The sequence below is a fragment of the Saimiri boliviensis genome, chromosome 17, assembly GCF_048565385.1.
Source record: "Saimiri boliviensis isolate mSaiBol1 chromosome 17, mSaiBol1.pri, whole genome shotgun sequence".
Taxonomy (NCBI): domain Eukaryota; kingdom Metazoa; phylum Chordata; class Mammalia; order Primates; family Cebidae; genus Saimiri; species Saimiri boliviensis.
The window spans coordinates 3095400-3113379 of record NC_133465.1 but is presented as its reverse complement, the minus strand read 5'-3'; the positions used below and the strand labels follow the sequence as shown (position 1 = coordinate 3113379).

Below are 17980 nucleotides of genomic sequence, written 5' to 3'. Positions count from 1 at the left end.
TAAACATTCTCAATCTTTGAATGAAAGTTAGAAACAAAATATCAACAGATCTGGGGAACATTTGTTGAAATAATGGACTATCTCCTGAATAAGAAATAGATGTTTCTGTTAGAATCAATATATAGATGCTGTCATTATTAAAGGAACAAAAGTGATATGTAGAGTAGGGAATGAAAACATGAGTAGTGAGGAAAAAGAGTGAATTGGCCAGGCCCGGTGGCTCACACCTGTAATCCCAGTACTTTGGGAGGCTGAGGCAGGCTGAGGAGCCAGATCACTTGAGGTCAGGAGTTTGAGACCAACCTGGCCAACATGATGAAACCCCATCACTACTAAAAATACAAAAATTATCCAGGCATGGTGGCATATGCCTGTAATCCCAGCTACTCTGGAGGCTGAGGCAGAAGAATTGCTAGAACCTGGGAGGTGGAGATTGTAGTGAGCCAAGATTGTACCACTGCACTCTAGCCTGGGCAACACCAGAAGACTCCATCTCAAAAAAAAATAAAATAAAGTAGTTAGTTAACGCAGAAATCTCCCATCTTCTGGACTGCTAGAATTTGATGGGGTTTTAGGTCATTCTTTTTTGACTTGTCTGTGGTCAAAATATTTTCCCCAAAGTAAACATTGGAAATAATGGGGCTCATTTTAAAGGGTGTGACATAGCCGAACTAGTGAGCTTATTAGAAGCAATCATGTTTAGTAATTAGAGAAGGTTGTTTTTCCCTTCCCTGGCAAGGATTTAGAGCCATAAGAGTGATGGCTTTTTGTTAAAGGTTTTTCTTGCCCTTTCAGGAACTTCACCCTGATGAAATTGACACCGACTCTGCCTACATTCTTTTCTATGAGCAGCAGGGGATAGACTATGCACAATTTCTGCCAAAGATTGATGGCAAAAAGATGGCAGACACAAGCAGTATGGATGAAGACTTTGAGTCTGATTATAAAAAGTACTGTGTGTTACAGTAAAGCTACCACTCTGGCTGCTAGATAGCTTGGTGGTGAGGGAGATGACTCCTTGTAGCTGACATTTGGCAGAAGCGTCACTGAAAGGCAAGCTAAATGTAGTTATTTTATCCTGTGACCCTGAAGCACAAAATAAAAATTCTAATTAAAATAGTTAACTTTAAGAGTAGTAATAATTTTATTTTGAAGTCTCATACAAGCTCTCCGACAGAGAACTTTCAGGCAGATCCCACCATTAGCCTGTAAACAAAGGGTTTGGCACCAGCCACCTGGGACCAAATAAGAATTCAACTGTGCTTGTCCAGATGTGAACAAATATGTAGTGAGTATAGAGTTTACCAATAATCATAACAAATATTAAAGATTTCCTTGGAGTCAAAGTAAAAAACAAAAAATTATAATGTTGTCTAGGGACGACATGATATGCTACCTCCTTTTTCCTGAAGTTTTATTCCATTATATTGACAAGATGGAGAAAGCAAGATCATGAAGGTGTGCAAATGATTCTTACGGCATGGATGATGATTTTTTGATTTATTTTTTAAATTGTTTCCCTACTCTGTCTTTCTTGCTTTTTGTTTTTGTCATTGTGTTTGTGTTTGAGACACAACCAGTCATTGGTGGCAGAGGCATATAGTGGTTAGTCTGAAAGAGAGGCTCTCTTAAGAGCTATGTGCCTTCCACCCAGAGCCTTGTGGGAGACCCAGTAAAAAGAAAAAGCATCCTGGGAAATCCAGCTACCATGGCCCTCCCAGTGGAGGCATCTTACATTTAGGATACTTCAAGTATCCTCAGAAATGTATTGCGCACCCTCAGCCCCACCCATGCTGAGGGAGGGGATGTTTGCCAATATTTGCATCATCTTCACATGCACATGTTGCAACAAGAGCTTCTGGGAAGGTAAGCGGCATCAGAGCTAGATCAAGTTTCACAATTAGCGGTTCTTTTCCGTGTTTGTTTCGCACTTTAAAAAAGAGAGAACACATGCAAATGAACCTGCTTGTGTGTATTTGATGGCTCTAAGGGCTATAAATTAAAACAAAACACATCCCAGACATTAGGAGTTCATAAATTTATTTAAGTAAGTTGGTGGTTTTAGGAAGTCAACTTTAGTTTTGCTTTATTGCATGTCCACTAATTTTTTTTATTTTGATATTTGTCTTTTTAAAAAATTTTACAGTAGTCATCAAAAGTTAATGTTTCTTTGCTTATTTCATTTTTTCCTCCAATTATTCAAGACTGGAACAAACATACAAATATTATTTATTTCAGGTAGCATTTTTTTTCTGTGTAGTTTTTTAATATATATTTGAAGGAAATGTTTCACCTTGTTTTTGGTCTTTGTTTATTCATTTAGACCCTGCAAATTGATTCTCATTAATTGTCAGATTCCACTACCCTTTCTTCCTCATAGGTAGTAATTACCAATATAACTAAGCATTTGTGTTCTGATATCTGAGGCCAGTAACTATTAATATCTAGTTCTTTTCAGAGCATTTGGAATGGTGACCTTAAATGACTACCTAAATTGAAATCCTTTTCAGAAAAAATATAATTACAAGTAGAAAGGAGTGGCCTAAATTGTATAATGTAATAAAATCAGACAAAATGCATACTTTATAGTTTCAGATTTTCAGTATATAAAATGTGTCCATTCCTACCTGGACATGTCCCATTAAAAAGTGGAAGATTTTAAATAATTTCTTTACAGATGTTTTATTTAAGCAGGTAGCACAATCTACTAATGTTGTTTGATCTGTGTTTGTTATACTGGTTGTAACTAATTTTTTTAATTCACGAACTAGCAGAAAATTTATTAAATTAACTATTAACTACATTCACCTTGTAAATTACTGTATAAAACTTGTTGACAATGCACTGACTTTAGAAAGATGTTAATGTACATAAATAGAGTGTAAATAAAATAGTGTTGATGTACTGAAATATGAACTGTATAAAAAGTATTGGTAATTGTATATGGGGTGTACCTGTTTATCTGTAACTATTATCCAAACAAATTAAATACTGTGGATGCCTCTATGTGCTGTTTTGCCTCATGCAAGTAAACACAGAAAGTCAAATTCTTCATCCTCTCTCTGTGATCCTGTTTTAATTCTCCTACTTTAATAATTTCTTTCTGACTTATAGAGGGGATGCTTCATCTCTGAGGTTGGAAACTGTAGAGCAGGATTCCCCAACCCCGGGGCTACAGACCAGTACCGTCCTTGGCCTGGTAGGAACTGGACCACACAGCAGGAGGTAAGCAGTGGGCTGTATTTACAGCAGCTCTCCCTCCCTCGCATTACCACCTGAGGTTAGATCAGCAGTGGCATGAGATTCTCACAAGAGGGCAAACCCTATTAACCGCGCATGCTTGCAGTCTAAGTTGTGCGCTCCTTATGAGAATCTAATGCCTGATGACTTGAGGTGGAGCAGTTTCATCCCGAAACCATTCTCCCTGGTAAGGTTGGCAACACTGATGTAGAGGGTAGAACAAGATCCCTGCGTGACCAGGTGACTTTAAACATGTCTCACTTCCCTTTTGTGGTGTGGTGGCCTGTGCCTGTAATTATCCCAGTTATTCAGGTGGGAGGATCACTTGAACCCAGGAGGCTGAGATTGCGGTGAGCCTCAATTGTGCCACTGCACTCCAGCCTGGGTGTCAGACCTTGTCTCAGATAGATAGATAGATAGATAGATGGATGGATGGATGGATGGATGGATGGATCGATCGATAGCTACTTGGAAGGACCAGCCTATGGAGATGGGCAAGCATTTCGTTTCTAGCTTCTGCATGGCCCTGTGTGCTGAGAAAGGTCTTTGGCTGAGGGTGGCAATTCTGCATGGAGTCTCTCCACCACTTGGTGGCATTGCTTACGGTATCTTCTTCTAAACACCATTGAATTGGAGCGAGTAGAAGATTTGCCATATTTTTCCCAGCTAGTTTGGAGATTGAAAATAGAATTTTACTGGGATACACCAGAATGTGTAATTTGGGGAGCAAGTTTCTCTTGATAGTGTACCAACAGCTTCCTTAGTATTGAAATCACAGAAAGTCAGAAATGCACACACCTCTATGATCAGACATCCATACAGGACTGAGCAACAAAAGGGCTTTTAAGTTTGCCGGATTTCCTGACCAGTAGGAAGCAAGAGAGTAGATAAGTGTGCAGCAGTCACAAACCAGGCCTATGAGAACCTAGTTGGGAACAGAATGTAAGAGAATAGGGAGTGATGGGGACTGCTGTGAATGGTAGGCACATGCCCATCTAAAGGCTTCATGTGACTATCGCCCTGCAGGAACATGGGCCCCAGTGTTCACCAAGCCTTTTTTTTTCCCCCACAAAGAGAAGCCAGAAATCCAGATATTAATACAAAGTATCCAGATAGAAGTGTTGGTAAATTTTTTAAATTTTGAACATTGTGCTGCCGAAAGAAGGTATCTGCGCCGGGCGCGGTGGCTCAAGCCTGTAATCCCAGCACTTTGGGAGGCCGAGGCGGGTGGATCACGAGGTCGAGAGATTGAGACCATCCTGGTCAACATAGTGAAACCCCGTCTCTACTAAAAATACAAAAAACTAGCTGGGCGTGGTGGCGCGTGCCTGTAATCCCAGCTACTTAGGAGGCTGAGGCAGGAGAATTGCCTGAGCCCAGGAGGCGGAGGTTGCGGTGAGCTGAGATCGCGCCACTGCACTCCAGCCTGGGTAACAAGAGCGAAACTCCGTCTCAAAAAAAAAAAAAAAAAAGAAGGTATCTGCAAGCCAGATACAAACCAGCAGCTCATGCCCTCTGGTAAGTAGAAAGGTCATAGACTGAGCCCATTACATTGGAAGTCAGATTCTAGCACTAATTTTCTCAGATTTCTAATGCCCAATGAAAAATACCACTTCGTTTGCAAAAGGTTATTAAAAGGAATAGATCATGTATGTAGACACAAAGCTTGCCACCTTTTAGGTACTCAAAAGCATTCTTCCATAAAATAACAGTATTGTTATGATCAAGCTCATTATCATGAGGCATACACCTAAACAACAGGGGAGTGGGCACCTACCACGGACAGAGCTCTCTGCTGGGTTGTCTGGGGCCAGCAGTTCCCAACCTGGCAATTCATCAGCATCGTCAGAATCAACCAGCAGCTTGTCAGGTATGGTTGATTGGATATGCTGGCCCAGAGCCCCACCCATATTATACCTAGTGTTCTGTGCCTATTACACCCAGATTTATGAGATTCTCCCCTCCCATGCAGTCCAAGAATCTGCATTCTAATTAGTTCCTCAGAGGAAGCTCTTTTGCAGCCAGTTTGCACTGGTCTGTGGGTTGGTCATTTATGGAAACCACTGCTCCAGGGAATGAATCATTATTTCCAGTCTCATTAGGGAAAGATGGTATGCGTATGCACACGTGTGAGGAGGAGTGACAGTAATTAGCCAAAAGCTCTGTAGACGCAATTGTCTCTGATGAAGTGCTGACTGATGACATCAGACAGTAGCTGTTGATGGTGTACCTGGGGAAAGCTAAATGCAAAATGGAAGTGAACTGCACCATGAAGTGAGTTCAGGATGACAGGGTCAGAAACGTGGAGAGGGCAGCTCAGACGGACAAAGGAGAAGAGTCAGGATTCAACTGGTGCATTTTGGAGGTAGTGCAGCCTGCGTGTGCTGAGCTGAAGGTGCATGAGGAGCATAGTAGGCAATAACAGGAAGGCAGGAGCCATGAAAACCTTTGAAGGTCAGACAAGTTGTAATAAAAATATTTCACATTGTCAGGTATCTTGGGATGGTTGCCAAACACTTTTCTGTGGTTTCTATAAGTACTTATCTATTTTATATATGTATGTATGTATGTATGTATGTATTTTTGTTTTTATGAGACAGAGTTTTGCTCTTGTCGCCCAGGCTGGAGTGCAGTGGCTAGATCTCTGCTTACTGCAACCTCCACCTCCCAGGTTCCAGCAATTCTCCTCCTCAGCCTTCCAAGTAGCCTACAGGTGCTATGCCACCATACTCAGCTAATTTTTATATTTTTAGTGGAGATGGGTTTTCACCATGTTGGCCAGGCTGGTCTTGAACTCCTGCAGGTGATCCATCTTGGCCTCCCAAAGTGCTGGGATTACAGGTGTGAGCCAGCACGCCCGGCCATACATATCTATTTTATATCATTTTATTATAAACTTAAGTTCTGCAATTTCTTTTTCATATTCACAGTCCACTTTGGCTGGCATTTCTCTTGATAACAGACTTTAGACCTTACCACAAACCCAAGAGGAACTCACAGGTGGGCTTAAAATGCCAGGCTTAAAATGCCCCAAGAAGACTGAAGGAAGTGGAGGAGAAAGGAAAATGGAGTCAGGCAGAAGGGGGAAAACCTAGAAGAGCTCTGGATATGGAGGAGGCATGCCAGAGACAGGAGCCCAGTCACAGCTGAGTGCAGCCCAGGAAGGAGAAATGGCCTGGTTGGAGGCTATCCAAGGCTCTTGGGGATAAGGGGACGGGGCTTCTCTGCTGATCTGATGGTGTTTTCAGTGCCACCCTTCAGGTATCCCATAGCAGGATCCTCTGCTGCTGATGGCTAAACCCCAGTGCCCACTGGAATTAGAAGGGAGAGGAAGACTTCCACATGGAGATCAATAGGGAGCCTCCACAATGGAGTAGGAGATGCCCACAGTCATCCTCAGAGGCTGCCGTAGCCCCAGGTTCAGAGCAATCATCTTAGCTGATGCTATGGAAAGCAGTAGACCAGGAGTTCAGTCTGCAGTGTTTGCCCTGCACTTCGCAGACGTGTATGACCTTAGGGGGTCACGTGCTTCCTCCATGCCTTGGTTCCCCTGGTGAATAGTGAGGGAGTTGCATAAGGTCTGTTGTCTTCAGCTTTTATTTGAAACATCAGGACCCGACCCTTCTAGCCACATTTACCTGAAGGACCCATAGCTAAAGCGCCTGTCACATCTAAGCATTCAGAAAGCCAAGCACACAGAGCTCCAGCAAGGCCTCAGGAGCTCCCAGAGAATCCCCAACAAGAGGAGTTGGCAGTGCTCCCAGCATGCAGTGCTCTCATTTCGCCTGCTAGAAATCATGGTCGCCACAGGATGGGCCTTTCCAAAGGCCATTTTGCTACTCTATACTGGGCAGCCAACTAGGGTGAAGAAGCCACAGGAAGTATCCAGAGCAACCAGCCTGCTGCCTGGCCTCTCCCCAAGACTGAATATCCACAGGGAGCAGCCCTAGGCCCTGTGGCCTTTCATTGTTGTGCCACCTGGAGAAAGTTACTGCTGCCACTCCTTGTTTACAGAACTCCCTGCAGCATGGAGCTGCGAATAAACATCTCACTTGGGAGAGATGGGAGAAAGGAGAGGGCTAAATCGACTAAAACATGTTCATTGAGTATCTACCACGTGGTTTAAAGGATTGTCCTGAGCTTGGAACCAGAAGAAACACTGGAAATGGGCTGAGACATTGACTAGACTTCTATTTGCCAAAACCCATGCTATGCGTGTTTCATTCATGATTTGTGAATGCTCACCACAGCTCTCCGAGGGATGCACGATCATCCCTTTTTCTAGATAAGGAAGCTGAGGCTCAAATCAGGTTAAGTCACTTGCCTGTGGTGTCACAAGGATGGAACATTTCTGAGCTGAATTCAAAGCCAGGTTCATCCAGCTGCTTCTTTACCACCCTACCTCCCCTGAACTGTAGTCTGTGATCCACCACTTAGCAACTCCTGGCACAACGGTAGTCACCCTGAGCCTCAGTGGCCTCATCTTTGACAAGGGATGAGGGTCACCATGACCCTAGCTACTTTAGAGTTTTGTAATAAGCCCTGAATGAGAAAGTGAATGTGGAACCCTTTAAAACCAAGAACGCTTGGGCCAGGCGCGGTGGCTCACACCTGTAATCCCAGCACTTTGGGAGGCCGAGGCAGGCGGATCACAAGGTCAAGAGATCGAGACCATCCTGGTCAACATGGTGAAACCCCGTTTCTACTAAAAATACAAAACATTAGCTGGGCATGGTGGCGTGTGCCTGTAATCCCAGCTACTCAGGAGGCTGAGGCAGGAGAATTGCCTGAACCCAGGAGGAGGAGGTTGCGGTGAGCCAAGGTGGCACCATTGCACTCCAGCCTGGGTAACAAGAGCGAATCTCAGTCTCAAAAACAACAACAACAACAAAAACCAAGAAAGCTTGTGCAAATGTAGAGTACTGTTATGTAAGGAGAGGAAATGGGTGTCCCCAAAGCAGCTCCTCCTCTTACTCCCGGAAGATGAGAAACTCTGGTGCAAATGGAGAGTCAGGAAGATGAGAAACTCTGGTGCAGATAGAGAGTCATGCAGGCCTCTCTGTGGAGACCGATGTCCTAGGTTTGTTCTGTTCGTCTCTGATGGCCCAGGGACCTTAGCAGCTGGACAGAGAGAAAAAGCAGGGAGTAGATGGGAGGTAGAACCAGGGAGGGAGAAAGGACTCTGGTTTGAATCAAGCAAGGACTGTAGTTCCAAACTGGACTTTGGAGTGTCTGATAGTATCTTATCAGAGATTTAACATGGATATGATAATTTCAGAGGTGGGGTGGGAAGGACAGGGGTCCAATGAGCTATTGTTGTGAAGGGGGCCACCAGCCACAGCAGCCATGAGAATCCCAAGCTCCCCCTGGCTCCCTGCCAGACCAGGATACCTGACTATGCTTCACCCATGAGGACAATGCCTTCTCGCTTAAAACTGGAGCCTTTTCCTTCCTGGCCTTTCCTGGGAAATGAGAGAACAATTGAGCCTGATCATCTATCCCTAGCTGTTTATGCCCCAGTAGCTTGGGCTTTAAACCAAATACCACATGTCCATCCAGACACCATGGCAGACTCTTCAGCCAGCCGTTGGGCACACTCCCCGGCTTCCTGCTCCGCCCTGCATTCATTCAGCCCTGACTCTGCAGCGTTCCAGAGCAGCCCATTGTTTTTTCCCCTGGGATGAAGAGCCCAGCTTTGGTTTTCTCATCTCTCCTCTTGATGGTAGTGGAAATGCTAGGCCTCCATCCCAAACTGATATATATTCAAAAAAAAAGAAAGAGGAACCAGTCAGGCCTAATTTGGACTGCGGAAATTTGGAGTGTAAATTTGAAGGAAAATTCAAACTCCATAGCTGACTTGAAAAATATCAGCATCCAGGACCCGTACCTGCCCGGATGATACTCTTGGAGGGGGCAGCATCAGCACCGTGCCTGCAGAGGCTTAGGTGAAGCATTCCACCTGTAGTTGTTTTTACGTTGATAGTTTATGCCTGTCTGGAGCATAGGCCAGCTCTAGCCCCACTCCCTAAAGCATTCCCAAATTCGAAGCAGTAGTGTCTCATGCATCTTCATGCATCTGCTTCTTTTTTTTTTTTCTTTTTTTTTTTTTTTTTTTTTTTTTTTTTAGAGACGGAGTTTCGCTCGTTACCCAGGCTGGAGTGCAATGGCGTGATCTCGGCTCACCGCAACCTCCGCCTCCTGGATTCAAGCAATTCTCCTGCCTCAGCCTCCTGAGTAGCTGGGATTACAGGCACGTGCCACCATGCCCAGCTAATTTTTTGTATTTTTAGTAGAGACGGGGTTTCACCATGTTGACCAGGATGGTCTCGATCTCTCGACCTCGTGATCCACCCGCCTCGGCCTCCCAAAGTGCTGGGATTACAGGCTTGAGCCACCGTGCCCGGCCTTTTTTTTTTTTTTTTTTTTTGAGATGGAGGAATCTCCCTCTCTCGCCAGGCTGGAGTGCAGTGGTGCTATCTCAGCTCACTGCAACCTCCGCCTCTCAGGTTCAAGAGTTTCTCCTGCCTCGGCCTCTCAAGTAGCTGGAATTACAGGCATGCACCACCACACCCGGCTAATTTTTGTATTTATTTAGTAGAGACGGGTTTTCACCATGTTGGCCAGGCTGGTCTCAAATTCAGGTTATCTGCCCACCTTGGCCTCCCAAAGTGCTGGGATTATAGGCATGGGCCACCGCGCCCAGCTGGGAATCTGCTTTTACACTGGCTGTGTTTTCCTGGTCATAGAAGCCTCAGACTCAGTGAAAGGTCACTAACTGTAATGACTCAGGTTTAATTGGTTTTACCCCTTATCCCACCTGCAGAGACCCACTATCACTTTAAATACTGATGGCAGCTTCCAGAGGGTATCTCACATGTACTCTTAAACTAGTCCTTTCAGCTGCCACATGGTGTCCTCTGAGTAGGACCACCTGATCTTCTGGGTACCTACCCCTCACCCAATGTGACCACTGCCTCTAGGCATTGCCTCCCAAGCTGGACACCAGGGAGCAGAGTTGCTCACCACTCCCTTTACGCTCCACAAGGGCGTTCCCAAAGCAGAACTGTTCATATTTCCAAGAAATCACCCTTCCCTTTTTCACATGCAGCTTCCATTCTCCTTATGTCCCTGGTGTGAGTCCCAGAGGCTGAGTGATCGCTGCCACACTGAACTCAGAGTCCTTCCTCCCCTACATCTCTACATCTCTGAAGCTTCACTTGGACCCAGATTGTCATACCCAACCCTATTCCCTTAAGAGAGGTGTCTCCCAGGAGGCCAGTTAGGCAGTAGACCCAGGCAAGCCTGTCCTATCATGTTGCAAGCAGCTCCTGATGTCTTTGACCCCAGGGGTTAAACAAGAATCCACAGCTTCATCTAGAGTAGAATGAACCCCGTTCAACAGCCTCATGGAGAGTGTGGACGGACCAGGCAGCAGAATGGAGGTGCAATGCCACCTAGGGCACCAGGACTGGGAAGTGGATTCCCTGGGGAAGACACATGGAGCTGGGGAATGGCAGAAGCTGAGGCTCAAGCACCTCGTGCACCCAAACCCCACATGTGTAAACCGCTGTTCATACTGTAACAATAGCAGGTTGAGTTGTCAGCCCCTGAAGGAAAGCTGGCATACAGAGAGCCTGGAAAACCAGGCTTATGTTTACCCAGTGGACAAGGTAAATATTTAGTCCCAGCCCTGAAATGGTAGTGCCTGGTAGTTCCATTCTTTGCTATCGTTTTTCCTTTTATTCACTCATGCTGCAAACATTGGCCACCTGCCCTCCCTCTATGTGGCCAGCCTTGGCCTGCACACTTTTTTTTTTTTTTTTTTTTTTTTTTGAGACGGAGTTTCGCTCTTGTTACCCAGGCTGGAGTGCAATGGCGCGATCTCGGCTCACCGCAACCTCCGCCTCCTGGGTTCAAGCAATTCTCCTGCCTCAGCCTCCTGAGTAGCTGGGATTACAGGCACGTGCCACCATGCCCAGCTAATTTTTTGTATTTTTAGTAGAGACGAGGTTTCACCATGTTGACCAGGATGGTCTCAATCTCTTGACCTCGTGATCCACCTGCCTCGGCCTCCCAAAGTGCTGGGATTACAGGCTTGAGCCACCGCGCCCGGCGGCCTGCGCACTTTGATGCTCTGATGGCTAAGATGTGATCCTCCATTCTTTTTCTCAGGGAGTCTTGCTGAGGGAGCAGACAAGGAGCAGAGATCAGGTCAGGCCTCACAAGCTGGGTCTTGGTTGGCACATATACTTCACAAGAGGAAGCAAGACTGAGGGGAGGGGAGCAGCTGGGGAGAGCGCTCCAGGGCTCAGGACAGCACCCCAGGCTCCCTGCCTGGCCTGGCGAGATTTCTGCATCCACGCTTCCCTGTAATCGTGGATGGAGAAACAGAACAAAAAATACTTTGAGGCCCACAGCACTCAGAATAAGGGAAGCAGCAAAGACTGGCAGCTTTGCAGATCTGGGTTCAATTCCCCATTTCGTCACTTATTCATTGGCAAAGGGCAAGTTTCTTTACCTCTTGATTTCTTCAGAAAAGCAGGAGAATGTAGCAATTTTAAATGAGCAAACTCGAGTATCAGACTCTGGGTTCAAATCTCAGCTCTATTTGTCAGTCTTTTGTCCTGTGTATTTCATTTCCTCATCTGAAAATGAAATTAGACATACTCATCTCCAATAGTTATTCTAAGAATTAAGTGTTTTATAAAGCACAGCAAATAATTTTGCCAGATGCGATAGAAATTAGTGTCTTGGGCTGGGCGCGGTGGCTCAAGCCTGTAATCCCAGCACTTTGGGAGGCCAAGGCGGGTGGATCACAAGGTCGAGAGGCGGGTGGATCACAAGGTCGGGTGGATCACATGGTCAACATGGTGAAACCCCGTCTCTACTAAAAATACAAAAAAATTAGCTGGGCATGGTGGCGCGTGCCTATAATCCCAGCTACTCAGGAGGCTGAGACAGGAGAATTGCCTGAACCCAGGAGGCGGAGGTTGCGGTGAGCCGAGATCGCGCCATTGCACTCCAGCCTGGGTAACAAGAGCGAAACTCCGTCTCAAAAAAAAAAAAAAAAAAAAAAAAAAAAAAAAAAAAAATTAGCTTCTTGAGGAATGCGGCAATATCTAGCAATTTTACATAGGTATTTACCTTTTGACCCTTTAAACTTCACTTATAGGAATCTATCCTAAAGACACACATCAAAATTCAATCTGTGCATGGTGGTTCATGCCTGTAATCTTAGCACTTTGGGAGGCAGAGGTGGGAGGGTTGCCTGAGCTCAGGAGTTCAAGACCAGTCTGGCTAACATGGCAAAACCATCATGGAGAAACCCTGTCTCTACTAAAAATATAAAAAATTAGCTGGGCATGGTGGTGAGTGAGCCTGTAATCCCAGCTACTTGGGAGGCTGAGGCAGGAGAATCGCTTGAACCTGGGAGGTAGAGGTTGCAGTGAGCTGAGATCACACCACTGCGCTGCAGTCTGGGTGACACAGACTCCAAAAAAAAAAAAAAAAATTTAAAAATTAGCCAAGCATGGCAGTGCACACCTATATTCCCAGCTATTTGAGAGGCTGAGGCCCGAGGGTAGCTCGAGTCCAGAAGTTTAAGCCTGCAGTGAGCTATGGTCACACCACTGCACTCCAACCTGGAAGACAGAGGAGGACCTTGTCTCAATAAATAAATTTTATATATATATATATATATATATATATATATATGTGAATTAATATTCACAAAGCTAGTCATTGCAGCGCTATTGGTAGTAGCAAAAGACTAGAAATAACTTGGGCGGAGCATGGTGGCTCACATCTCTAATCCCAGCACTTTGGGAGGCTGAGGTGAATGGATCACTTGAGGTCAGGAGTTCAAGACCAGCCTAACCAACATGGCGAAACCCCATCTCCACTAAAAATTAGCTGGATGTGGTGGTGTACACCTGTAATCTGAGCTACTCAGGAGGCTGAGGCAGGAGAATCATTTGAACCCGAGAGGTGGAGGTTGCAGGGAGCTGAGGTCATACCACTGCGTTCTAGCCTGGGTGAAAGAGCGAGACTGTCTGAAAAAGAAAAAAAAAAAAGACTAGAAATATCTCAGTGTTCGCCGGGCATGGTGGCTCAAGCCTGTAATCCCAGCACTTTGGGAGGCCAAGGCGGGTGGATCACGAGGTCAAGAAATCGATTCCATCCTGGTCAATTGGTGAAATCCCGTCTCTACTAAAAATACAAAACATTAGCTGGGCATGGTGGCACGTGCCTGTAATCCCAGCTACTCAGGAGGCTGAGGCAGGAGAATTGCCTGAACCCAGGAGGCAGAGGCTGTGGTGAGCCGAGATCGTGCCATTGCACTCCAGCCTGGGTAACAAGAGTGAAACTCCGTCTGAAAAAAAAAAAAGAAGGCCGGGCGCGGTGGCTCACGCCTGTAATCCCAGCACTTTGGGAGGCCGAGGCGGGTGGATCATGAGGTCCAGAGATCGAGACCATCCTGGTCAACATGGTGAAACCCCGTCTCTCCTAAGAATACAAAAATTAGCTGGGCATGGTGGCGCAAGCCTGTAGTCCCAGCTACTAGGGAGGCAGAGGCAGGAGAATTGCCTGAACCCAGGAGGCGGAAGTTGCGGTGAGCCGAGATCGCGCCATTGCACTCCAGCTTGGGTAACAAGAGTGAAACTCCGTCTAAAAAAAAAAAAAAAATCTCAATGTTCATCAATTGGGAACAGGGTAAATAAACCAGGATATGTACATACAATTGAATGGTATACAGCTAGGAAAGAAAAAACTTTCTCTATTGCTGCCATGTGATCACCAGGATATAGCATTATGAGTAAAAAGCCAGGTAAATAAAATTGTAGGATGCTATCATTGGGAAGGGGAGAGATAATGATTTTATTGAGTAAAATTAGCTTTTATTTCTATATTGTTCTTTGTGCAGGGTGGGGCATAGCAATGTCTACCCCAGGGTTTCCGATCCACAGTGTTGATGGGGAGCCTGCAGCGTGTTCTGTGCTGTCCTGGACACTGAGGTGCCACAGTGCTGCAGGCTGGCTTCCCCGGGAAAGCGGAGGGGAGCATAGTATGTGAGACATTTGTGAAGGAGTGCTGCCATGAAGGGCCTCAGGCCCTGCTGGTGTCTGGATCCTATCCAACCCCCACGTCCTGCGCCTCTTGAATCTCTCCTTTGTTTGTAAATAAGACCTTGGTCAGCCTGGAAAACATGGTGAAACCTCGGCTCTACAGAAATTACAAAAATTAAGGTTGGGCATGGTGGCTCACACCTGTAATCCCAGCACTTTGGGAGGTCGAGGTGGGTGGATCACAAGGTCAGGAGTTCAAGACCAGCCTGGCCAACATGGTGAAACCCCGTCTCTACTAAAGATACAAAAAATTAGCCCAGTGTGGTGGCGTGCTCCTGTAATCCCAGCTACTTCAGAAGCTGAGGCAGGAGAATCACCTCAACCCGGGAGGAGACTGCAGTGAGCTGAGATCGAACCATTGCACTCCAACCTCTGCAACAAGGCAAGACTTTGTCTCAAAAACAAAAAAAAATTACGAAAGTTAGCTGAGTGTGGTGATGTGTACCTGTAGTCCCAGCTACTTGGGAGGCTGAGGTGGGAGGACTGCTTGAGTCCAGGAGGTTGAGGCTGCAGTGAGCCGAGATCACATTACAGCACAACAGAGCAAAACTGTCTCAAAAAAATAAAATAAAATAGAAAATCAGGCCTTTCCTAGCCCCACTTGGAGTGGCAACAGACATGGCCTGTGGGTTCCCTTCTGCAGGGCGTGGCTGGGATGATGGGGGAGCTGGGCCACAGAAAAGGAGTCCTGGAGCCTCCAGCTCAGCAAGATGGGAGTCAGGCAGAGTTTAATAAGAAAGGAACAGGGTTTCCCTGGCACTTGGCTCTTCTGAGTTGTCGGAAAGCTTCGAGGAGGAAATCTACGAGCAGATGGGCCTCCATTGCCCTCCCAGCTGCACTGCCCACAAGGAGCCCAACACCAGAATCACACAGGAAGGAAAATCCCTTGACCAGTCTGTCCTCAGTTGCTGGAAGGTGTGGCCCGTTAGGGAGGGAGGCGGCCAGGAGGAGGAAGGAGTGGCAGCAGGCCTGGGCCAACGGGCCCCTTCTCTTGCCCACCCTTCTCTCTTGGCCTCACTCTCCCTCTCATAAGTGGGATGGAGGTAGGGTCACCAGACCTAGTAAATAAAAGTACAAGACAACCAGTTAAATTTAAATTTCAGATAAGTAACAAATCATACTCTTTTTTTTTTTTTTTTTTTTTTTTTTGAGACGGAGTTTCGCTCTTGTTACCCAGGCTGGAGTGCAATAGCGCGATCTCGGCTCACCGCAACCTCCGCCTCCTGGGTTCAGGCAATTCTCCTGCCTTAGCCTCCTGAGTAGCTGGGATTACAGGCACGCGCCTCCATGCCCAGCTAATGTTTTGTATTTTTAGCAGAGACGGGGTTTCACCATGTTGACCAGGATGGTCTCGATTTTTTGACCTCGTGATCCACCCGCCTCCGCCTCCCGAAGTGCTGGGATTACAGGCTTGAGCCACTGCACCCGGCTACAAATCATATTCTAGTGTAAGTATGTCCCATGTAATTTAGGGATATACTAAAAAAAAAGTATTTGTTATTTATCTGACATTCAGATGTAACTGGCAGCCTGTATTTTGTCTAGGTGAACCCATCTAGACAAAACTGAAGCCAAGGGTGGCGGGGGAGTGGGCAGTCACCCATTCTGTGCTGGGGAAGCCTGCAGCAACTCTACACAGGATAGGCTTGTGGCAGGCAGAGCCAGGGACAGAGCCAGCGGCAGAGAGATGGACACGTGTGTAATCCCGTGGCTCCTGGGGAACCGGGAGAGGAAGGGTTAGAGAAAAATGAAATGGGAAACTGGTCCCCGGCTGGATCAATGCCCACAGCAAGGAAGCAGGAGCCCTAATTGAAAGGCCTTTCTTTCAGTGATGTGGGCTCAGCCTGACTCTCAACCCTGCACCCCCTTCCCCTGGCAACAAGGCAGGACGTGAGAACCTCAGGGCTGCCCTGGGCCTCAGAGCGCCCCCTTTTTCTCCCTCAGATGCTCTGGGTGACCTGAGACAATTCCAGGTGAAGGTTGGGCTGGGAGGTCTTCCTCTGTAAACTGTTCTGTGTATGGTTGGGGATGGAGTGCTGAGGGATGTCCCTAAGTGTCTAGGCAGAAAGGAGGCCCCTTAAAGGGTCTTCAGATTTCTCCTTTGGATAGGGAAGAACTGCCACCAACCACAAATCAGAGTTAATTATGCATCACACCACATAATTCCAGCCTCCACCCGGTGTTCCTACTCCCCACTTGTGAGTCTTACCCGTCCTTCATTGCTCCTCCAATCAAAAGCATCACCGTCGTAATTCTAAGTTATGGAATATCTTCTCTTGGCCCGGCATCTTGTTTCCTCCTGACATACCCCCAAGGTAAATGCTGTCATCATGCCCATCACACAGATGAGGAAACTGAGGCTCAAAAGCGAATTAAACTACCAAGGGCACCTGGAGAGTCAGCAGTGGAGGGGATTCTGCCCCAGGCCTGTGTGACACTGGGCTGCATGCTCCAGTGTTGCTGCGCTCCTCTCTTGGCTTGTATGTCCTAGACCTGGTGCTCCTGCGCCTGCTGTGTCTGGCCTGCAATTGGGAGTCTCAGAGGAAGGGCCCAGACTAGGATTTCTTCCCTCAATCCTCCGTCCCTGGCACAGAGGAAATAATAGTGTCTGTTGAAAGATTAAGGCTCACGCCTGTAATCCCACTACTTTGGCTGGGCCAAGGCGGATGGATCACCTGAGGTCAGGAGTTTGAAACCAGCTTGGCCAACATGGGGAAGCTCCATCTCTACTAAAAATATGAAAAAAATTTGCCAGGCATGGTGGCACACGCCTGTAGTCCCGGTTACACGGGAGGCTGAGGCAAGAGAATCGTTTGGACCCAGGAGACAGAGGTTGCAGTGAGCCGAGATTGTGCCACTGCACTCCAGCCTGGGTGATAGAGGGAGACTGTCTCAAAGAAAAAAAGATTAAGTCTTTTTTTCTTTTTTGTTTTGAGACAGTCTCTCTGTCACCCTGGCTGGAGTGCAGTGGTGCTCAAAATCCTGGGCTTAAGCCATCCTCCCACCTCAGCCTCTCAAGGACAGGTGTGTCTGGCTTTTTTTGTTTTCCCTCAGAAAGACAGGATCTCCCTAAGTTACTCAGGCTGATCTTGAACTCCTGGGGCTGAAGTGATCCTCCCCTCTGGACCTCCCAAAGTGCTGGGATTATAGGTATGACCCGCTGTGCCCAGCTGAAAGACGTAACTCCTGATGGAAGCTGAACTCTTGTTCCAGAATGCCCCCATACCCCTTCCCTGTGTCCTGCTCCCCTGCCCCTCTTCCTGTCCTCCTGGCCTTGCCGCAGCTGACACTTGGAACAACCTGAGGAGTCTCCTGCGTGTCCTGCCCAGGGCGATGCGGAAGGAACTGACTCTTCTGTCCAGCAGGCAGCTCTTCTCCAAAGGAAGCCCCACCCTGGGCCTTGGACATCGTCCTTCGTCCCTAGGGGAAAGAATGCCTTTGTCTCCTCTCAGATAAACAAACAGAGCCGCTAGGACGTGTGTAGTTCGAGGTGCGGCAACAGTTCCCCAACCTCAGAAATCGGCCTGGCTTCTTCCCGAGGTCACCGGGGACAGCAGGAGCCCAGAGACAGCTAGACCCAGTTAGACAGGGGGACTAAGAGTAGCCCCTTTTGC

General features: G+C 47.0%; 1 protein-coding gene and 1 pseudogene across 5 annotated transcripts in view; one reads left to right on the top strand and one right to left on the bottom strand.

Annotated features, from left to right (window-relative positions):
* Nucleotides 1-17980, top strand: part of USP32 (ubiquitin specific peptidase 32) — a 248004-nt gene that overhangs the window by 217611 nt on the left and 12413 nt on the right. For 2 of the 5 annotated variants that reach the window (XR_012514504.1, XR_012514506.1), the window contains exons 34-35: nucleotides 796-1053; nucleotides 3115-3225. Coding sequence is in view for 2 of the 5 variants with exons in the window: in XM_039475926.2 (XP_039331860.1) it covers nucleotides 796-969 (174 nt within the window). In the remaining 3 variants the exon portion in view is untranslated. Of the gene's footprint in view, nucleotides 1-795; nucleotides 3007-3114; nucleotides 4731-17980 lie in introns of those variants that run through there. The other 3 variants (XM_039475926.2, XM_039475925.2, XR_012514505.1) reach the window with 2 other exon arrangements.
* On the bottom strand, nucleotides 5158-5712 carry LOC141581929 (protein FAM106C-like; annotated as a pseudogene).